Raw genomic sequence first — 25,458 nt, forward strand, 5'->3', positions numbered from 1 at the left:
TTAAATTTAAAATTTTTAAAAATCATATTAAATATAGCTATATAAATAAACCTTTAAAATAATTTTTCATTTAAACAATTAATAAAAATTTTATTCAAATATAGTAAATTAAAATAAAATAATAATTTTTAAAATATTATATAAAAAATTATTAATGTAAAATTTAATAAATGCAGGCTTACTATTACTATTATTATATTATATGGTAACACTATATTATAAAATTATTAAAAATTTTTAGCGAAAATACTTCTTATTTACTATTTAATATTTATTTATTAATACTTTTAATCTTGATATAATCGAAGGATATAAAATTATTAATCGGTATGAAATCTGAAAAGATCTAGTACCACACGCGAAAATATTTTCTCAGAACAAATTTATACAAAGTAATACCAATGACTCATCATAATATTACTGAAGGTATTATGCAAATAAGTGATTCGAGGGAATATACCGCCATTCTCATATACAATTTTTCATTCAATTTTCTATTACGCAATGAGGTGATAATTTATAACTTAAACGTAAATTAGATTTTATGAATCGTAGATGTGAATCTATTAGCTATTTAAATTTTAAATAAATTTTTTATTTTGAATATATTAATAAATTATAAGTCTCAATATTTGTATCGTAATTTATTTTATTTTACTCTACTTTATATTATTATTTGTAAGTTTCAAAAGTTTTTGAATAATATATGTAGATTTTGTGCACGCTACACTTGCATACGCGCGCATACTCAGGCACATATATTAAAAAATATATGGAAAAACGTTCATTATTTGTAAATATTGAATCGTAAACAAATTAAAAAATTCAATTTAATAATTAGAATATAATAATTATTATATTATATTATCAATTTAAGCACTTAAATACAATATTTTAGTACAATATTTGTAGTAAAAAGAACATATCGTAATTAAGTATAAATTTATGATGCTAACATAAATACTTCATTAATTTGAACGTTTTTTATTAATGTAGTCTTTAGTTTTTTGTAGCTTGTCATGCATGATAATGAATTATGAAGCAAGATTTGTTCATTCATCAAATATACTTACTTTTCTAAATAACAAATGCAAATAATAAATCTTCAAATAAAAATTGCCCTATTATATGATAATTTAAACCTTAATAAACTTTTTAATATATATTTTATATGATGGATCTATTACATAACTTGTAAACTACATCATCACATAATTTTAGATATCAGAAAATATTGATATATTGAAATTTATTTTTATATTTATATTTTAAATATTTAATCAAATATTAAATATTTATATATTTTTCGAAAGTTAATTTCATTGCTATTTATAGATCAGTAAACCTACTATCATTTAACTATTATTTATGAAAAGTCGAATTAGTGTTTCATATTTTAAAAATATTTTTCCATGTTTGAATTCATAAGTATATCTGACGAAAAATTGAGTATTTTATCCGTATGATTTTATTAAATCTTAATAGAATATATTATTATTATTAAGAATAACTTACAATCCTTAAAAGGTAAAAAATATGAAATCAATAATATACGCATTACTAAATGTGTAATTACTTTTGTCTTGAAACATAGGAAACAAACAAAATGAAATTAACTATGAAATTTTTTAATTTAAATGTATAAATATTCTGTTTTTTAGATATTTATTAAAAAGAATTTAATCTTTATTTCTTAAAATTACACATTTATATATTTTCATAAATTCTCTAATGTATGTAACTTAAAATGTATATAAAATAGGTTTTTTTACAATTATATCAGTCAGTTTTTATAGATTAAAAAAAATTTTCATCTTATTATAATAATATTTTAATAAGAAAAGAATTTTTATAAGAAACTATACATGTATTTTTCATTAAAATAATAAATTTGCAAACATACTAAATAATAATTTTCTTCGACTAATAGTATAGTCATTATAAATAGTGATTATAAATGAAGAAGATGCTTTAAATATTAATCAAATTATATTTTCTATTATACAATAATAACTTTCTTTGTAATTCTTATAATAATCAGTCATATTTATAATTAATTGTAAATATTCTGAATTAACCGAATTACTTGGATGAAATAGAGTTATTTGAAGAATATTTAACGAATTTAAATATTTTTTGTATGGTATGTCTTTATTATTATAACTTATCGATTATTTCAATGATAATTTCACTTTAAACCGCTTTTTCCTTTTATTTAATGATACCAGTCTCGTTTACTCTTTTTAAACTTTGTTTGATAGTAGTGTTGAATTTAAACTACTCCTATTTTTGGTAAGTACCATCAATTACAATGTGATTATGATTACCAAATTTTTCATTATTGTTAAAAGTAGAAAAAAACTTCCATTATGAATAAGAGTAATATAGAAACATTTTAATTTGATTTTTCAGTAGAATAAATAAAGCGTTCTGAATCTCATTATTGAAGTACCTTCTATTTGTTAATCTTTTTTTGCCTTAATCTTTTTTCTGCGAAAGTAGTAATTTATGAAGTTTATAAGATCTGCAATATTTTAAATTTATTTCAACTATTAATAATATTTCATAATTATATAATCTTTACTTGTTTACGTAAAATTCTATTTTTTTTTTAACACTAAACTCATAGATAATTCCTTTATCAATGGATTCTATTTTCTTATTCCCTACTTTAATGTGCTTGTAGCTCTTGAAATCCTTTTTACGATAGTATGCGGAAAATTCATAAATATACAAATTTTTTTGTACCATAAAAATTTCAGTTTTAAAATCGCATTATGAATGTAAATAGTAATTAATTTCGTATGCATTTTTAATGAATTAATAAATAGAGTTTTCATTTCTGTTTTACTAACCGCAAATAATAATTAGTAATTTTAATAAAAATAAAAATCATATTGTTTCCGTATTTTTTGTAAATACTTACTTAATAAATACTAGGCATTGATTCCTTAAAGAGATAAAGAAATATTTTCGTACTCTCTTTTCTTGACAAATTACTTAAAAATAAATTTCTAATATGAAACAAAATCAATAAGTACAAAAATTTTAGTATGCAATAACCAATGATAATTTAAATAATGTGACTTAATAAATTATCTGGATAATACAGAAAAGTATCTTAAAAATAATTAAATATATTTAATAATAACGATGGAAGTGATTCAAGTGCCATCAAACTGACTTTGGCTCCACGTAGACTTTGGTTATTAGCGTAATTTGTAATTATTAACCATGCTTCCTCACTTTCGAAAATGATTCTAAATGTTGTAAGGAAGAAGGGTATAAGTCACTATATAAACAACAATCAGTTTTTAATAAAGGTTTACAATATATAATACAGATTGGAAACAGACAATTATAATTAGAATCAATAATTTTATATTCATAGGATTAAAAAAATGTATTATTATGTTAAATTTAATTTAGATTTTACATTAATTTTAAAAAATTCAGATTTTATCATCATCTGAAAGTGCAAATCTATCATAATAGTTGTGGAAATATAATTACAATCCCATTGAACAAATATTAAGCATAGTCAAAGAAAAAGAAAACTGAAAGTCGAGAACCGAATTTGTTACGATTATGTTGGTATTTTTCCTTTTTACTTTTACGTGCTTTTTACTTGCAAAGCATCATAACCGCTATCATAACCATATCATGCGTATTAGAAACGCGAAAAACCGCTTGTAAAACAACGACGAAGCATCATTCTATTAAATTGACATAGCTATTTTTTTATGATGTTTTAATATGCAAATTTAATTATTAAAATCAATTTACGACTGCAGATAGTCTTTTCTTTGAAGCAGTAACTGAATATACCTGAAGGCGAAAACATCTTCTGATTTGCCATGCGCTTCATGGATTTTCCGCGAATAAATACGAATACTTAACATGAATTAAAAAATGTATTTAATAATATTATTTATTTGTAACATCATATAATAAAACTTAATATATTAGATTTTTTTTCTTCTTCCTTTTTCTTTTTATTAAATAATTGTTAACAAAATAAAGACATGTTAAATTCTTATTCTATTTTGAAACAATTGTATACATCTATAAGCTTATATTATTTACATTCATTGCATATATTTATAGATATTACGTGTTTCCTTTTTCGATATTTTTGATATTGTCGATAAAAATTGTATCTATATTAATACAAGAGAAAGTATTGAATTATATTATATTCAAAATAAATTAATTCTTATAAACATGATCACAATTAATCTAAGTTTTTTATTATCTTGTTCGTTTCATTGAATAATACACCTTATAACACAAATATATTGATATATATATATATAATATATATTTAATTATATATAATTAATTAATAAATAAAAATAAATGAATATATATAATTATTATAATATAATAATAAACATTTATATGCAAAATTTATTAAAATATTTCTACATTTCATTCTATAAAATTTGACGTACAAAATTACATTTAAATATCTAAATTATGTATTAAATATTATTATATCTATAAAATTATAGTAGGGAAATTATGTTTTAAAGTTAATGTATAAGGAATAATAATTTTTTTTTATATTTTATTTTACTTTATATTTTAGCGCAACTGTTATTTTTCTTATTATTGAATACATATAAAATATAAAAAATGCATTACAGGTAGCGATGCTTTCGAATTAGTGATAGAGAAAAACTAATTCTATAATTTTCTATTTAAACAATTCAAAATTGTATATTACGGCAATTATTGTTTAAGGCATTATGTGAATTTATTAAGATGTTATATATATTTAGTTTCATTCTATATATATATATATATATATATATATATATATATATATTGCTATGCACTTACAGTCTGAAATCCCTAATATATTTATTATTAAACATTTTATAAATTTGAAGTTATAATAACTTTACAATAAGATGTTAATCACAGTTAATAAAAGTTTATAAAAAACTTTGTAGGTCACTAAAGTATCAGTATTCAAGGACGATTCGACAATCCACAAACCGATTGGGTTATTCATTAAGGTTTAAACAATTTTTTACTGTATATTTGATTGAATTTTAGGCCTATAGGTAATGTTGAGAAAAATATCATGGCTAAACAAATAACATAACACTAAAATAGTTGTCAAGCACAATAGTAATTACGAACGGCATTTGTAAGCTCCAATTGTATAAAAACTTTGCTACTCATCGCTTTTATTTCTTTTCCGCTTGGTCGCTGTCTCCTGCTGTTTTTTTCGTACCTACATACGCGTATGTTACCTCAAGTTTTGCCTTTTGGCGTTACCCCCACTCTGACGCTCTCGTCGCGCATTTACACCCTCCTGCCCCGCACCTGTGACTCCACGCCCTTCAGCAATCCCACTCAAACACTACATATGTGAGTTTGCAACTAGTCGGGATTCCCATCGGCATCGGGTATTTTCCCCGCTCCGCGCATTCCCAACGATCTACCACGCTCTCACTTACTCTCTCTTTCTCTCTTTCTCCCTCGCGTCCTCGTCCGGACTTGCCATCTTTCTTCAATATCTGTCACTGTCTTTGTCGCAACGACGACCTCGGTAGGCAAGAGTGACAAGGACGAGGCAATGAAAGCTTGATCTCTCAGCTGCGTCGCACTCCTCATTGGCGTAAATCGCCCACACGGGGGCACGACGCTACGCCTTTTACCCATTCGCATTCCTGTTTACGTCGCAGTGGCATTAAAGCCAGTGACTGCTCATCCCATATACGACATTGCTAATCTGTGCACGACGTCTCCTCTCGTTGTAGGTAGACGACACGCCTTCTCTCTCCTGCTCATCAACCATTAATCACATTTGCCGCTCGTACGTTTGTCATCTTCCATCTCGCTCTTATTAATTCTCCCTACTTTTCTCCGTCATTCGGCTCCCCACTCTTGCGACTCGGATATATTCTGCCGAAATCACTTAGCGTTTATAATGTACCTGGCGAAAATCTAGTCTACAGTCTACACGCCCGAGCGCTCCGAGTTGAACGTTTTCGTATTATAGCGTTTATATATCGGCGGCCCCCTAGTATCCTAACCGTACTTTTATTTATAAATCTTATCCAATATTTCAATTCTTCTCCTTGTAAATACAATTTGAGTGCGTGTTAAGCGAAGAGTCCGAAGAATATTGCAGCAGTGCTTTTAGTCGTGAAAAGGTCGCTTATTCCTTTTTTACGGCACTCACACCGTTCTCACCGGCAACAAATCAGTCTTTTACAATTGGTTCTTTGCTCGAGGAGCGACTTCGCTTCCACAATGGGTGTTAGCAACAAGGTACGTACCTTTCCTTTTCACATCGAAATACGGACGAACGGACGGACGGATTGCTGCCTCGGCTATTACGTAAAATCCAACGATTTAATATATGGCTACGCGCTCATCCCGTGCGTGTCCGTATACCGATACGCCTGAATTCTGTTCTGTGTTCGCAAGCCTGTGAATGCGTGCGCGCGTGCGTTACTGGCACGGACAGTGATGCTCCGAGGTAAGAGTCGACGACAACGACGACGACGACGATGACGAAGACAACGACGACAACGGCGATGACGACGTGTCTACGCGGCACCTTTAAAATGGCGCTGTATCATGCGTTGGCATGTTGCTTGCTTGTTTCCTCGCGCTAGTTGCGGTATAGGCATTGCGGTATAGGCATTGCGGGAAGGGAGGGTGGGAACGCCAGAGTGCCGATAATGCGGACACGGAATCTTTCTCTAACTCCAATAAAATTGGTTTTATCGGTACGGAATTGCTGCATAAATGCACAATGTACCTCCTTTATTAAATAGGTGAGCAATGCCATAACGATTCATTCGTATTCACTCATTTACTCAATTACAACAATACTATTATAATAAAAATATCATTGAATACAATAATTATTATGTTATGATATTCCTGTACGAGTATTTATTAATACTAGAAGGAAAACTTGTTTATCTAATTTGCAGTCGGTTTGTTCAGAATATTTTAATGTTTAACTGCTGCTGGGCAGAACAGAGTTGATATTTGCTACGAACAACATAGTTATTTAGATAATGATTTTATAGTTGATCGAAAAAATTATGCTTTCAGATACTGATAATATATATATAAATTAGGACTGCCTAACGGATCGACAGATAGCGAGAACATATTAGATGGCTTTATTTAAAGTAATGTTACACATCGATAATAAGTAGTTGCTTAGATATCAGGATAATGTCGATGTTAAGTTGAATGAATCGAGTATTATACCAATTACCGACTTACAGGTAATCGAGTAATTTCCTCCTTACATATTAAGCTTACTACAATTTAAAATCAATATAACAATAAAATATTAATTGATAAAGATATATATATATATATATATATATATATATATATATATATATATATATATTTGAATATTCACCATTTTCAAAGTTAGAGTCGATCGCTCAACCAAATGAATTATTACAATGGAAAATTACACGATTCTACAAACTATTAATTTGTGCCCTAATCTTCGATTAGCCTATATACCTAGAAAAATGTATGCCATTGCAATTATCAACTCAATTCTTTTGCAATCAACCGTTAAAGGTCAAAAATCTATATTATAAAAGTGTATTGTACTGAAAAATTTTAAGGGTATCTTAATCCGTTACGGTTATGTTGTCTTCAACGATCTCTCCATGAATATCTAAGAATCTCGTCGGTAAAGCTTCTCGAAATGTAAATGACGCTATGGATACGGCAATAAACGCCCGATATATTAACATCTTAAATTTATTAAAATGATAGCACCATTAAATAAAAATTGTTTATTCTTATTGATATTGGCTTTAAACGAAAAGAATGTACGAACTTTTACAATTCACTAATTCAAATTGTATAAATTTGGATAATCCATTTTAATAACTCATTGATAAAAAATTTTTTTGAACACCTTTTTTTTTAATTCTATGCGAAAATGGAAAATATGTCATTAAACAATGGCTAACAATATATATAGGTATGTTTACATAAAACATTAATGATTACATATACGATTATTTTTAAATACAAAAAATTATTAATTCTTTTTATGAAATAAAAGTGTTGTTATTTAATAAATTTAATGTACGATTTATTTATATGTCAAGATGAATGTAAATATTGTTTATCTAAATAATTTATAATTATTATGGATCTTTTACTATTTACTTACAAATAATTATTTTGAAATATTCAAGTTACCAATATCAGTTTACTTTTCTGAATGATATGATTTTCTGAATACGGATGATTTTCACTGTGTTACAAGTTAAGGAAAAGAACAAATTGTGTATAATATAAATTCATCTCTCTCTCTCTCTCTCTCTCTCTCTCTCTATATATATATATATATATATATATATATATCTCGCACACCCAGACTCTCACTCTCACTCTCACTCTCACTCTCATACTTATTCTCCCTCTTTCTATTAGTCTGTATTTGTCAGTTTCTCCTATAGAAAATTGACCTGATAATACCTGAGCTTATATTTTTGTACTCGGCAATAGTGAATCACTTACTAGTTCAGGATATAATTGAATATCAACTATATAGATATTTAAATGACATTGAATTCATGAGCATTAATGTTTAATAAATTTGTATAAATATACTTTAATTTTTTAAGCCTTTTGACACTAATTCTTTATGAATAAAATTCAATCTTAAATTAATATTTAAATTTTAAAGTAAATATATATAGGATCAACTAAAAATATATATATTCAATTCAAAATATTTTGTAATAAATGTTTAATTAAATTGTCCGTTTTTATGAAAAAGGTCTATTAACACTACCATTCAAGCTTTCGTATAAATTCATTAATTTTATAAAAACCGTTGAAATTATATCAAAATTAGTTTTGCATTAATGAATACTAATGTCAATCATTTAAGGTGTGTAACATAACCAGGAAATAATTAATATTTTTCTTAAAAAAATTTTAATTAATTTTAATATGAAAATATTCATGTTTAGTTATAAACGATATATTAATGAATTATTGTAAAACAAATAATTGAAAATGTTATAAAAAACCATAAAATATTATTTTTCTATCTTATATTATTAAGTAAGTTTCTAAGCAATGAACTTATTAAAGATTATTCACAATTACTGCTTTGTACATACCATTGGATTATAAGCAATTTCATGCTTAAAAATTATTAAATTCTGTTTCAAATTAATAACAGTTTAAATACTATAAAGTACATTAAAATTAAATCAATTTTGCAACGCATTTCTGAAATGTTAAAATAATGTTGAATTGAATTTAAGTATAAGCAACTAGTCAAGGAAGCCAATAGTAAATTTAATATAAGTTATTGTATTAATCGGTGTAGGTTAACTTTCCACCGCATTTTAATGCAATACTGTATATAATTTATCAGTCATGCCGACAACGGTTATCACTTTATAAATACATCCATTGTAGGTGTAGAAGCGCATATATAAAGTACACGAATGTATCGTCAGTGATGACTTTTTTTACTTAAAATCTCAAATCATTAAAAATTTATTTAAATTTCATATTTATATGGTTTACAACTTGCCACTTTTTAAATTGATTAATAAATAAAAAATATTAACTGAGATAAAGAGATTTGTTTGAAGTATTTTTTAGTTATAAGTAATTGCTTCATTATCAAAAGAATGTTATCATAACAATTAATATTGATAAAGTGCAAAATTTTCCACTATATGTAATTTATTTATTTTCAAATTAACAACATAATTTTTTTATTAAATATTTTTATTTAATATTTCTTAAATTTCTTGATAAACTTAATGCATATGATGTTAAAAATACGAATTCATAAAAAAAAAGATTCAATGAGTTGGCTAATTACGAACATGTAATTTAAATTTAAAGTATTACAATTATTATTGTAAATATTGATATCTCAATATAAGAAAAATAAAATCGATTTCAAACGAGTTAATTTCTTCTATAAATGTCTTGTTAATTTCTTGTACATATTTTCAAAAGAAATAAAATAATGACTATTCAACTGAATCCCATTTCTTTGTAAATTTAAAATATAAATTATTACTTGACAAAAATATCTTATTATCTTTTCTATCATATTAAATGCACATTTTTTAATATGTAGAAAATAAACTCATCTGTAAAATATTGAAAGATTTTTTAAAATTTGTATGAACTGAATTAATACGTAATCTCTTAATAAGACTAACTAATTATGACTTATTTAAAATACTTAAAATATTTGATGAACAGAAATAAGTTAATTTTTGTATACAGCAAATATTTTAAATTAAAATTGATACTAAACATTGTTGAGTACTGTGAATACAATTTAAATGTTAATAAAATATCAATAATTTATTATTCTCAAGAAGACAAAAATAAAAATCCTTTAATATAATTATACTTCAAGCAAGACAACACTTGGATTAAGGTCATTTCTTAATCGAGGCCACAATCAATTTTTTACTTGATATTTGAAAGACTACAGGGATATCGTACAATCGTGAATACGCAGAAACTATGTGTTGGTATATCTATATTTACATTCACATAAAATAGCCGCAATGTAAATTCTATGGTTTTGAATTAAATCACCTTTCTATTATGTTATAAGCCATAATTAAGTCATATAATTGTTTTAATTTTAATTTGTATCAGGTTTTAAAGTTAATCGTTTAATTTATAAAAGTTCTTACATAGAAATCTAATCAAATCCCCCGCAAATATATATTTTGAATATTTCATTGTCTAATTATAAATATTAAAAATATTGAGGTTCTTTATTTATCTTTATTATTATTTATTCTTTATTATTATTTAAGTAAAAAGTAAATTAATTAATTTTATTTTTAACAAAAGAAAAATAAAATGTATTAATTAATTTTTTTAATTCATTAAATTAATACATTACCATATGTATCTTTAACAAAATTCATGTAGCTTTAACAAAATTCATGTAGTTTTAACAAAACACATGTAGTTTTTATAAAACACATGTATTACGCATTGGACAATAAATTAAATGGTGGATAATTATTCAATCAATATATTCACTAAAAATTACTTAACTTGAATGTCTGCAATTTTCATTTCTTTGTTAAATATGCTCAAGAACGAGTATTTTTTCTTAGCTCTTGAAAAGCGATGAGAAGAGTGGCCGGAGGAGGCAATGCGACGATTACGCAATTCTATTTTTAGCGGGACATTCGAATATATTTATGAAAAGGCCGGGTAAGGGGTCGATTTTCAAGCAGTTTGCAACTGCATCGGTCGTTCGTTTACACTGCCATTGAGGACGTGAAATTGCACTTCTTAGTGGTATCTAAAGAATTAATCGCTAATCTTTTATTTTTTTCTTACTCGTACATTTCAAGTGTTCATTTCAAGCATAAAAGACCAATAAAATATTGTTCATGAGACTCATAGCGATTATACGAATAGTTGTGGCGGATTGTTTGAAGGAGAAACACAAACATCTATTAAAAGTAATTATTAAAATTATTTATTACAATATATTTTAAAATAAATGTGTATTTCGATGAATTATTCATGGATTATTCATAATATATGTCTAATTATCCGTAATATTAATTATTTAAAATTATGCTATTTTTAACAAAATGTAGTATTAATGTAATATATAAATGTAAAAATTTACGTATATAAAAGAATTTTTTCTCCCTGAATTGCATAATTAAATTTTTCAAAGACTAATTTTATTACGTTGCTATATTTTACGATTTGTTATTTCTAATAAAGTGCCTTTTTATCATTTTAAGAAAAATTTTATGAATGTAATAGAAAGATAATACAATTGTCAACGCTACAATTTTATTGATAATTTGCTAATTTTAACATAAAAAAACTAATAATGTAGATTAATAGTGTCAGATAGAAAATATTGATTAAAGTATTTGAATAAGTGCCTTTAAATACATTTTCTTCCATTGAAAAAAAATAGTTATATTATAAAATAAAAAGCTTTACTAAATAAAATAATAAACTTTATGATTAAATTTAATTAAGTCTTTAGTATTTGGAATTAATAGCAGCAAGTGATTACAGTAAACAAATTGTAAATTATCTTTTCAATGTGAATATAAAAATATCTTCATGTACTTTTTTTTTAGATAAGAACATAAACAATCAACAATTAATTATATAATTTTATCGTATTTGTGATTGAGTTTCTATAAGATAATTTTTAAGTTGTGTACTATATAATTTGATAAATAGATTCATTAATGATCATTTTCCTTGATATTATCATCAGCTCTTCTAGTGTAATCTTACAAAAAAGACTGACAGTAATGCGTGGCATTAGCATGAGTAGAATAGTCATTATAACAATATTATATTGCTATTATAAAACAGACAGTTTTATAAACGTTTGTACATCATAATTAAAAGTAATAATTTCTTTAAATGATAATTATTAATAAATAACTTAATGAAAAAACGGATTCATCGAAAATTAGATAGAACAACTATGATATGTATTACACTGCAAAATGAAAGTTATTAGTAGTTAGAATTTTTTTATTATTAGTAGGAACAGTAATTTAGTTTCGAAGCTTCTTTGTTTTAAATCTAATTTTTTGTATAAATATTTACTTCGATGAAAAATTCTATAAAAGCTAATTGAAATCAATATAAAATATATTTTGCAAAAAACATAACTATACCAATATAATAAATTATTATTGTTCATATTAATATTATAAAGGATTTTATTAAAGTTTATTTATGAAATGGTATTAAGTTTAAATTACAATTCTTCAAGATATTTGCAATTTTATAATCTTTGCAATAAAGGAAATTTTTAACACAATAAATGTTTATTTTTTACATATTTACAACTAAAAAAAAATTGTTTACGATTAAAAAAAAGGAAATATATATATATAATATTTGTATAAAACCACAAGAATTTTGTTTATAATTTAATTAATACTATAACTATCAATTCTTTTAAATATCAAATTAATTATACAAAATGTATCAAAGATATCTTATGAATAAGTTGAAAAATTTTTTTTATAAAAATGATTAATACATAGAACGGTATACATATATATCTTCACAAGTACATAATTTTTGTTGTCAATAATAAGAAATTATCGCAAATTAAAAAAATGATGAATAAAAAATATTTTAATTATGTATGAGAATTAATATATTAATAATTTTATAATAAATTGAAGCGAAGATTCATTGTAGTGAAAACTCATGGCGCAATAAAAATGAATAAAAACTATCTCACTTCAGGCAAGTGTAATTGCTAATGAAAGTATTTTTCTAATTTTTTAATAATTAATATTGTGTATATAATTGATATTATATTATAAAAATGGAATAAATACTGAATGATGTACTATATGCACTAGAGGCATAAATTAGAAATTTTAATTACATATATATGATAAATCAATATAACTAAAACAGTTATTTAACGATGATTAGATTCTTGTATTATTTTCCCATTGGAAACAGCCCAAGTTTTTTATTTTATTAAAGCACACTATTGTATACAATATATAAATTTTTATATTCTTTTTATTAATATTATCATCCACAACGTATTTAACATTTATCTAAATTAATTTTAACTTGCTAAATATTGTTAATAAAAGTAATTAATATAAAAATAATAAATATATATATATATTCATAATGAATATCATTTTAAAATTATAATCATATCTTGTAATTGTAATGAATATTATTATACTTCAGAACTTGTGGACATTTCTCATAATCTTTATTTTTATTTAAATTATACAACGTATTAATTTTATATGTAAGAATTGGAAAATTTCAGTAAAACATAAAATATGAAATTAAATCTTTCAGATATCAATTCAAATAAAATATAAATATATTTATATTTTTATATAGAATAATTTTAATATATCATTACATAATAAAATATATATACGACACTTCAAATATAAATTATTTTTTAAATGATTTCATTTGAAAGTGAAGTAGATTTCTCAAAAAATAATAACAAAAATAATTTTGATAAAATTGACAAAAAATTATTGAATTCACATTTAAGTAAAACAGTTATTTGCTTTTTAAGAACAATTTTAATTCTTTGTAAAATTGCTTTATATTATTAATTTTGAAATTTTTATAAATGCTTATATAATTTCAATTTAAAAATTCAGATGTTTCTTTACAATTTTTCGCGCGTCTCAATGAAAGATATAACGTACATAAGACTAAATTTATTGATCACTTTTTCTGTGCTATGCGCAAACTCCGTTTGCCCATTTTTGGGGGTACGTGCAGGCTTGCAGACTTCCATTAGTTGTGAACGCTTGTGTTTTAAGATGAAGTTAAGAGTCGATATCATTCGAATAATTGCGTGAAAAAAACACTTAGAAAGTGCAAATATTGGTAATTTTGAATATTGCTTTTTTTTTGGTCCAGATGAAAGTTACAAATAACGTATGTTTTCGTCGAATTCCGCGTGAATAGATGTGATTATTTTAAAAGTGATGACTATAAATATAAGAGATCCGTAATTATTGACATTATTGAATTTAAGATTACTTAATATTTTAATTCAATTATATATTTTTTTAGGGACAAAATTGAAATGTTAATTTTTACGTATCAGAAAAGAATGAATATTAATGGCTTAACTCATACTTTGATATATCGATTTTATATTTGTGCTAAGAGATTTAACAAATCTGTACAATAAAAGTGTATCAGTAAAATTGAAGACAATAAAATATATGCAAATTTAGTCTTAAAAGCGAATAAAATTTATTAAATTTTCATTCTTATAAATTGATTTATTAAATTCGAAGAGTGTAATTCATTTTATTGTGAATTAATTTATTACTGAAAGCATATATAATAAATATATGTTGCTAAATATAATTGTTAAAAGGTTTTTATTATTTTTATTTTTAAAGTTTGTAAATATTTTTGATAGATAATTTACGTTTAATATTTCCTATATTTCTATATTTCAATAAATCAAGCTAAATTATTTACAAATGTTTGTAAACATTTTTATTAATTTTTTAATTATAGTTTTAGTTATTTTAAGTAATGCAATCAATATTTATGTAAAAATTATGCCATAAAAGTAACGATTTTAAAAAATTATAAAAATTTGTTTAATTAAATTCCTTCATTTACTTTTATATATACCTTTATTTATAATAATAATAATCGATATTGTATATATTGTATATTTATTACTAAATATGACATCTTATGTTAGACCTAACCAATTTTATAATGTCAATAACAATATTATAACAATGTATTCTATTATCATATTTTAAGAAACAATGTTTTACATCATATTATAATATCAAATGCCAAATACGTATAATGCACTTGACCTTGTCTTTTTGCATATACAAATCAATATCTTGGCTATCTAACAGAATGAATATTCATGATAATCAAAATTTAATTTATATAAATGACAAATATTTATTATAATTTTTTTCATCAAATTGTCAAATTAAATTGGTATTTATTCATTCTTATATATCTTTGAATGAATTAGTAAACGATATACTTAATTGTTGAATATTAATAATTTAGAAAATCACATGTAATCGGATAATATAAGAAAAATAAAATCATTATTATAATTTAAAACTAATATTACACAAATATTATTTGAATTTTGTAATAGTTTAATATAGATATATTTATTATTTTTCTATTAATCAATACAAATTTGGATAAATTTTATTTAATTACAATTATAAACATCATGTAATTGTAAAAATAAGAAAAGTTACTTATAATTTATAAATTTTTTATATTCTATATATTATGAAAATAATATTTTTATTTATAAACAAATAATTAAAATATGCATTCATTATATCTCAATATGGCTCATTCTTTTACATAACTTGCACATTTCATGATTGAAATAAGAGTTTAATTTTTAAATCACATTATATTTATTATTTCATTATTGATATATTTCTAATAATAATATATATTTATTTATGTAAATAATATATAAATAGTAACTTTGACGAATAATTCATTTAGTGACCTTATTAATTGAATTATATAATTTATAAGGAAAAATATTTTAATTTATAGATGTCCGAGCACAATCCAGAAATGAGAGCTACAGCGGCACGAATTTGCCGTGATTATTTGCACGGAGTATGGAAACATGTTACGCCAGAGAATATTGTACTAAAAAGAATAAGGTTATTACATTTATTAAGCTTATAATTCTATTGTATTTCATTAAATAATATAATTGTATAAAAGTAGATATTTAGTACAAATCAACCATTAACTACAGCTTTCTGTTATTTATTTATACTTCTATATTTATATAAATTTACGGTAGTTTTTAATATTGCTACAGTGTTAAGATTTTATTGCAAAAAGAAATAGGTTAAATGTACAGTAAAATATAGTAATGAATAATGACTTCATTCTCATAATCGTAGAATATTAAATTGGTATTATTTGTTTTTTATGATTTCTTTTTTAAATTTGTCATTGATTGAAAAATCAATGTTTTTAATTTAAATATATGGAATTTAATATTTTCAAATACTTAACTTGGCACATATATTTTTTTTGTGTATCGAATTTCAAATCATTTGCTTAGAAAATAGCACTCTTAATTATACTAAAATATTTAATAGAAATAAATATATACCAATATATATTTTTAATTATAATTTTATAAATTTTAAATAATATAATTTATTAAAAAATTAAAAAATATATTTTTACCTTGTTTATATTATATTACAAATTAATATTTAATTACATAATATTTTTTGCAAATGTATAATTTGAATATAATCATTTGAAATTGAGAAATAATCCTTTTCATCCTTAAATATATATTTAAAAATTTTCGTTGTCTTATTTATGTACGAAGAAATTTATACAATAATTTCATAGAGGTAGATTATTATGCATTACTGATTATTCAGTAATTTCCGTAATTAAGATATGCTGTTTTAAGTAAAAATTTATGTAGCTTAAATGATAACTGATAAATTACAATACAGTTTAATGCTAAAGTAGGTGTATTCAACTGTATATTAATATAATAATATATTAATATATTAATATATTAATTAAATTAATATGATATATTAATTTTTAAGTAATGAGCAGTATTAAATATTTTACAAAGCAATTCAAAGGCATGTAAATTAAAAAGAATTTGTCCAATTAGGTGATTTATCATGGTTAAACTTTATAAAATAATTTTTAATTAAATATAAGATTTAAAATAGTTTAAGTTAGAGAGTCTGTGTCCTAAGCTAGAAAATTTTTATTTTAGCGGTGGCCTGAGCAATTGGTTGTACAACGTGCAATTACCGGAAGGAGCAATACCAATACGTGGCGAGCCAAGGCAGGTTCTACTGCGACTCTATGGTCAAGTTCATGGCGAACGAGCACTTGAGGGCTTAATCACCGAATCCGTCATCTTCACCCTTCTTTCAGAAAGGCGACTGGGTCCAAAACTTCATGGAATATTTCCCGGTGGAAGGATCGAGGAGTACATACCCGCTCGTCCTCTCCTTACGAAAGAATTGGCCGATCCATGCCTAAGTTCTCTCATAGCTGAGAAAATGGCACAAATACATAAAATGCAGGTACCGATCAGTAAAGAACCTACCTGGCTGTGGGACACTATGGATAAGTGGTTGGGCACGGCCAATGATATTTTGGAAAATGTGGAAGATATCGATAGTAGGCATCTTGATAACGTTGCCTTTATCAAAACCGTAGATCTTGAACATGAAATTTCCTGGTTTAAGTAAGAAGCTTACATATATTCATATAAATTGCATTAACATTTTAGTATTAATAATATTATTATTAAATAAAAGCATTGATAATTTCATGTAAAATTTATAAAACCTTATATATAATACTTTATTTATAAAGCCTTTATTTATTATAAACTCAAATTTGACTGTCATAAAATGTTTAAATTTTAATTAAATCGCATGAAATTTTTATTCGTAGATCTCTAGTCAAACAACATAAGCATCCGGTTGTCTTCTGTCATAATGATATGCAGGAGGGCAATATACTGTTGCGTCAAAATTCACAAAAGCAAGAACTGGTAGTGATTGATTTTGAATACTGTTCGTATAATTATCAAGGATTCGATGTTGCGAACCATTTCCTTGAGTGGCAATACGATTATACGGCAGCAAACTATCCCTTCTTCACCGAGCGATCGGGTTCAGGGCCGACCAAAGAGCAAAAGGTAAGACGCACCTTGGGGGCTGGGGGGAGTTGAGAATCGACGGAATTTGGGTAAGAGATCCGATTCAAACTTATATCTCCATTGTTTACGAGTCGACATTTCCTTTTTATATACTTAGCTTCGAGCTATTATTATTTATGAGATTCCAGTTTAATTTTTATCACTCATCTTGAACTTCCGAAAAATTGAATGTATACTTTTTTCAAATTTTTGCTAATTAAGATATTTATCGTTACATTGAGGCATTTCAAACATATATTATGAAGGAAAATAGTAAACATACTTTATGCTTGATATGATTAAATTTTTGTCATTTTACATTAAATTTTTATTTATTATTCCAAACTTATATATCACGTACAAAGTTTGTTCTTAAAAGTGATACCTCGTGTATTGCATTACTGGTATAATTTACTTATTTTAGAGATATCAGTATTTTAGCCTTTTGTACGCAAAATATTATGACTAAGACAATAAAACACTGTTAAAAACATTATTATCATCTATCAATTACTTTGACTTTTTATACGTGCATGCATAATTATACTTATATACAATAAAAAACACACTACAATAATTCAATTATATTTTAAATGTAGATTATTAATTGATAATGTAATCAATCTATAAGATATATATTTTAATTTGTCCTAATAATGATAATTTGACAGTGGTTTATTTCTTTATAGATAGTTATCATTTAAAGAACATATATATTCTTCAAATTATTAAATTTCGTATTCGGTTATTAGTAATGAATAAATCATTACATTTTTAAACGCTTAATACATAACTGACGATATACGATGTAGGAACAGATAAATAGAATTTGTTTTGTGAAAGAAAATTGTTTTGTCAATTTTTGTCATCCATTAAAATATAATAGAATCAATTCTTACATTTTACGATATCTTTTGAGTATAAATATCATAAATGCAAGTAATTCCAAATTTTGGAGAGAGAGTTGGTGTAATATTTAATCAATACTTAAATAACAATCAGTCTTTTTTTAACTTGCGCTCTGATGTGCAATTAAAAGCAAATTAGTATCTACATTTTGTTTCTGCATACTTGTTACTAGTTATGATTACATTTTTATTTTGTCAAATGAAATTGAACCACTGAAATTGCACCTCATGTAGTTTGTCAAACAATTTGTTCAATACAAACTACAAGAACTCATAAGTATATTTCATGCTGTGTATCAAAACCATCTATTACTGTCAAACTTAAAAGCCGACGAAACAGAAAAAAAATTTTAATGCAAATAGAAACATTACAAATATTTGATTAGAGTAGGTGAAGTTAAGAAAAGTATAAGCAAGAGCAGCGATAGGACACCTTGGCGTGTGTTGCGTGTGTATGTATTAGTTTCACAGGACCGCAAATCGCACTGAGAGAGAGGCATGGCTATGGCGTTGCCTTCGCAAACGTCACCCACAATATGGGGGGCACAATATGAGAGAATGCCGCCATTGTGCTCAGACAGAGACATGATCAATGATGAGATGTTCGGAGATGAGATGATGGATTCCAGGACTTCCAGGAACCTGCATGGCGACGACTCGAGGTGCCCCACACTCGAGAGTTGGGGTTGCCTCTTTGTCTACCCAAGCCAACGAGAACAACAATCTGGTGCATCCTCACGCCTGCAACATTACAATAGAGTACCTCAACCACGCACTCTCAATAGTCGATTCTGTAACCTCGTGTAAAACAAAAAAACGAAAGCAAGCCATTTTTTATAATGAAAATCTAAGTGACAAAATTGTGATAGGGGGCAGCTATTAAAAAACTATATATATTTTCCTATAATTACTATGCAATAATTTGCGCAGATTACCTGTCAGGGGTCTGTACAAGTTATGTATGCTAGAGTATATAAGATTTTGTAGATTCTGACCTTTATTTTATACAAATGCATGAGAAATATCTTTAATTATACATAATTAACACAATTACAAATAATATTCTTTCATGCTGAAAATTAAATCCATTATTAATATAAAATTATAATAAGAACTTAGCTACTTTCAATCATGTTACATATATAATTGTTTTAAGATTCGAAAAATTGAAGTCTTACTTATACTAAAATACGTCATGTTTCGACTTATTTAAAAGATATTGACTCTATTGATATATTAATTATTTTAAAATTAAAATATTTAAAGAATTTTACAATTTTTAACAATTTAAACAAATATATGTTTTACTGTTAAGTGCGTATGTTATAAAACTAAGTTTATTATATCTAAATATATGTAATTTACTGAATTATTTCTTAAATTTAACAGTATTTAATATCTGAGATTTGAATAAAAAGTTCAACTTTCATAGAGATAAATATTATTATTTTATAACGGGATTTCAATAAAAGTAATACACTTCAATAAGCGACTAATATAATCTTTTTAATTAAAAAAAAACTATCTCTTATTTGTTCAAATCTTGATGCTAGAATAATAATAAATTCATTTTTTCAATGTTATAATGTTTAATATTTATTTATATTTAATCAACATCCTTATTATAAATACTTCTTTAAGTTTTTTATATTGAAAATAATAATTATTTTAAAAAAAATTTCTATTTAAAATTATAATGCATTCGATAAATGTAAAACAAACAATGAATATAAATTATCTTTAGAAAAAAAGAAACAATAAATAAAGAAAATTATCCAATGCAGTACACACAATCATTTATAATATTGTCAATCGTTATTCAAATTAATATAAAAATTAATATAAAAATATAGATCAAAATTTAGAACAAAACAAGCAATACGTTGGACAATATATTTCCATTATTTATCATAAATAATACATTTGTATAAAATATTGGTAAGAAAGAATTCATATTACGTTATTGGCAATTTAAATATTTTGAAGAAACTGTAATGACCAATAATTAATAATAAATTATTATTACGAATATATATTTTATTTTATTAAAATAAAAAAATTATTATTTTGTCAAATTTTTATTAAATGTGGTATGTATCGATACACCGAAAACACTGGCTATGCTCTTTATTTCCAACAGTTTTTACTCTTATAATGTTTATGATGCCAATATACGCTGACTTTATAGGAATTTATATGAAATTTTTGATCGAGCCGAAGTAAATAACATACGCAAAAAGCTCTTCGGGTGAGCGTCCCTGAAAAAGAGATATAGCGAATGCCGGACGTTTTTCTTTTATGCGACGGCGCAGCGTTCCAATCGAGCATAAAATGGCACGATTGTCCATTGTCGACGAGCCTTGACGTTGTAATACTTGCGCTTATTGCGCCGTTAGAGTAAAAATAACGTGAGGTTCTTACTAGTAATCTAACACTCTTTTTCTATGAAAACTTAGAACTTTTTAAATTGCTCATGCTTTTTTGTATTGCTGAGCAACACTAATATTTATAAATTTTTATTTGATTCTTCAGTCTTACTACTTGTTCATACTTTATGTATTATTTAATTCTATACTTATTTATTACCTATTTTCTAACCTTTTTCTTTATTTCTTTTCTAAGTAGTTTTTTTTTTTAAAGTAATATTAGAAAAGAGCGACATTTTTATTAATCGATATTTTTGCGGTTTCTTATCTTTATTCTTTCATAATTCACGAAGCATGTAGCATTTTTAATTAAATATCTAAAAAAATATATTCCACTTGTAAACTAACGTAATTTTGAAACTGCATTGTATTCGCTCGTCCATATCATCAATCATCGCTTAACTTCTTTCTTTTAATAAGCATATGAAATAAAACAATAATTTTGTTATTTCTAAAGAGTAATAAAATTTATTTGAAATATTGTATAAACATATATTTTAATTTGGATACTGGTACTTTTGTATATTTACTTTTCTGTATTTGAAAACTGGTTATGGGAATTAACGTTTACACTTTTTACACTTTTACACTGCCTGATTAATTGAGGCTGTGCTGATGTTTTCTATACTTTTTTCCAATTAATATTAATCTTAGTGATGTTTTCTGGATATGAATTTGTATTTTTTTATGACGATCAATAAACATTGACCAAGAAAGAAATTTTTTATTTTTATTTTTAGTAATAGTTTTAACAAAACATAAGGCACATAAAAATACTAATTTTGAAACACAAATTATTTTTTTTATCAAATCATTTTTAATAGTATAAAGTTTTATTAAATTGATTAATTAATAAATATAAAAAAATGAATGCAATTATTTATTACATAACTTGATTAGAGTATCCTTGACTAAAATGGATTATCCATTGCTGAAATAAAACTATAATATTTAAGAAAAAATTGGAAATTTATTATAATTAAAATATGATTGATTAGATAAATAATCACTTTATAATTGTATCAATTATTACAATGTTAAATCATTACACAATATTATTATTCCATCAATTAAAAATATCAATTAAAAATATTGAAAAACTATAAGATTATTTACAATTAAAATTTTTTAAATAAAATAAGTTCTGCAAAATGTGATTCCAATATCTCTTGAAGTTTTTCAGATTTAATTTAATCAGTAGTTATAATTTGTACATTTTTATGTGTGCCATAATACGATTATGTGCTTTATTATTATAAATTATAAATTAATTAAAAAACAACTATATTAAAGAACTTGTTAAATTCCGTAAAAATTAAAAGCTTAAATTCAATCGGTGGTGTGTAGTAGACTATACATTTTTATTGAGCTGAATTCTAAATTCTCTTTTCTCTTAACAGCTCAACTTCATCAGATGTTATTTGAGGACTGTTGGAAAGGAGAGCCAGGCTGAGGAGGAACGTATGATGTTAGAAATCAGGCTATTTTCTCTTGCTAGTGACTTATTCTGGGGATTGTGGAGTATTGTTAACGCAAAACTTTCGCAAATTCCATTTGGATATTGGGTGAGCTAAAAATAATTGTTATACTCATAATAGGTACCATTTATATTCAATTATATTTGTATGCAAGATAAGTAATGTGTATGAAATTAATGTATTAATTATGACTAATATTATTAGAAAATATGAAGGTATTTTGTTCGTTCTTTGATTGTAGTCTCATAATATTTTGAAAACTAAAATACACGTATGACTTAGTTGAAAAATATGAAAAAAAAAAATGAATAATATATATAATACTTTTAACCATAATTCATTTAATAATTATATAAACAACTATTTAATTACATTAGTATAATTTTCTTTAAAGCAATTTCTCAGCAAATAACAATTTTAACATGACTATAAATACAGTTTTTAACATTGTATAAATTTCAAATATTAATATCCAATGTTTACAATATTATTGTTTAAATATTTTGACCAAAAATCAGGAGCATATAATTATTTATTGTATACATTGATTTACATTTATAACAAATATAAACAATAGGTACTTTAACCATCATTAATATATATTTTTTTATATAATAATAATGAATATATTTAATGTTTAGGATTATGCTGTAACAAGATTAAGGCACTATCAGTACCTAAAAGAAAAGATTCTGGTGTCGGGACCACTATTTCCTGAGAGCGGCATAAAGAGAAAAGTTACGCAGTTGGATTGAGGAGGATTTGTACATGCGGAACACGTAAGTGCGATCCTTTCTGAATCCACAAATAAAAATCAAGTCAGTTGGACATCTTGTCCCTGCTTTCGACGAAGACTCTGAATCAGTTGTAGATCAAAACAGAAAACCAACCTACAAATGTATTTTTCTTGGACCTCGTCGAGAAGAAGGCCACGTGGTAATTGTGTAATATACTGAGAGTTGGGAAAAGTCCGGTTCGAATTATGAATTCATCGACTGTCACAACGTCGGTATTATCCTCAGAGTTCGTCATATTGTCAAACTCTAGCAGGAAATCTAAAGATTACTTAACCAGTAACGATATGACGATAAGAATGCAACAAGATCTATGTGATATAAGATATAAGTTGCCGGAGATAGGCACGCGATAATGCTGCACAAATTAGTGCTATAACTATCAACAGAAGTATCAAAGTCAATATTTAAAAATAAAATAAAGTATGTGAATTCATAGTCTCCATGTATTAATAGTATTCAGAGTTAATACAGGTGTATAGAAATTGGAGAAGCGCGTGCGGATAACTGATGAAATTTATTAAACTAATTTCTTTCTAGTATTATTTACAAAGCGAATTCCGTGTTACATAGAAAAGTCTCTGTAAGCAAAAATACTAGATAAGTCTGATAGAAGCACGAGGAACTATCAAAGGCCATAAATATCTAAATTAAATTACAATTATATGTTTTTTTTTTACAATTTATGTTCACTTTTCGGTATTTATTTTTAACTAGTAATAAAAAAATATATATTCAAAAGATTTAAAATTATTGTTCCTCTATGTTAATAAAGAAGTATTCTTAATAATTCGATAATTTTATACAGAATTTGATCAAATAATGTTATTGACTAATGGAAGACGTAAAATTAAGAGAAAAATTAATATGTTTATGAATTCTGATGTTTCTAACTGTCTCTATGGGGACTTGAAGCAATTTCCGTCTTTCATAAAAAATGTACTTACAATTATACACATATAGACGATATTAAACAATTATTTTAAATACTAATTAGAACTCTTGAACTGTCATAAATTTTTTAGAATATAGATTTTATGGAGTTTTTTTTGAGGATTATCGACATTAAGTACTGGACATAAAATCAAGACAAATTTGAGATGTTTAGTCATATTCAGGAAAAAAATCTCAACAAAGATGGCATACATTTAAAATCAAACTAAATCAATAGTGAGATCGAATAGTGTAATAATATGCATATGTACTTTATTTATTTTATAATCGTCTTATTTGAACATATTTTTTATATTTGTACTATTGAAAGCCTTATGCATATATTTCTTCATCTTATTTTATATGATTCAATTTTGATTGATTGAATCTTTGTATTAGGAATAAAAGAAGCGCCTTATATGATCATGTTATTAATCTGTAAATAATTCATAGAAATGAAAATGTTTACGAAATTATAATTGAATTGATGTAGCTTCGTATTTTTCATTAAATGAGCCAGTTGTATTCAGTATTTTACTTTTGGGAAAAAGCATCATTCGTATTGTATTAATATTATTTGAAAGCTATAATTATTTTTATAAAAAACGAATATGGTATAGGTTTAATAATTTTGCGTCGCTTTCAAAACGTCGCGAAGTT

General features: G+C 24.7%; 1 protein-coding gene across 3 annotated transcripts; it reads left to right on the top strand.

Annotated features, from left to right (window-relative positions):
• Positions 1-4,980: 4,980 nt before the first annotated feature.
• On the top strand, positions 4,981-24,535 carry LOC105360625 (choline/ethanolamine kinase). Of its 3 annotated transcripts, none has more exons than XM_011497579.1 (6): positions 4,981-5,770; positions 16,105-16,217; positions 17,321-17,800; positions 18,013-18,259; positions 22,994-23,158; positions 23,713-24,535. In XM_011497579.1, exons 2-6 carry the CDS (start codon positions 16,105-16,107, stop codon positions 23,824-23,826), a joined length of 1,119 nt encoding a protein of 372 aa, XP_011495881.1. In that variant the 5' UTR covers positions 4,981-5,770; the 3' UTR covers positions 23,827-24,535. The 3 variants fall into 3 exon arrangements, with proteins under 3 accessions (XP_011495881.1, XP_011495882.1, XP_011495880.1); XM_011497578.1 differs by lacking the exon at positions 4,981-5,770 and adding an exon at positions 11,360-11,492; XM_011497580.1 differs by lacking the exons at positions 4,981-5,770; positions 22,994-23,158; positions 23,713-24,535 and adding exons at positions 11,326-11,492; positions 19,631-19,831.
• Positions 24,536-25,458: the final 923 nt, after the last annotated feature.

This window comes from Ceratosolen solmsi, unplaced genomic scaffold, assembly GCF_000503995.2.
Source record: "Ceratosolen solmsi marchali unplaced genomic scaffold, CerSol_1.0 scaffold47, whole genome shotgun sequence".
In the NCBI taxonomy this organism is placed as follows: Eukaryota; Metazoa; Arthropoda; class Insecta; order Hymenoptera; family Agaonidae; genus Ceratosolen; species Ceratosolen solmsi.

Coding starts and splice junctions, on each gene's coding strand:
- LOC105360625 (XM_011497578.1), top strand. CDS start 11,421: ATGAGACTCATAGCGATTATACGAATAGTTGTGGCGGATTGTTTGAAG. Junction 16,218..17,320: donor ATTGTACTAAAAAGAATAAG/GTTATTACATTT, acceptor TTTTTATTTTAG/CGGTGGCCTGAGCAATTGGT. Junction 17,801..18,012: donor CATGAAATTTCCTGGTTTAA/GTAAGAAGCTTA, acceptor TTTTATTCGTAG/ATCTCTAGTCAAACAACATA.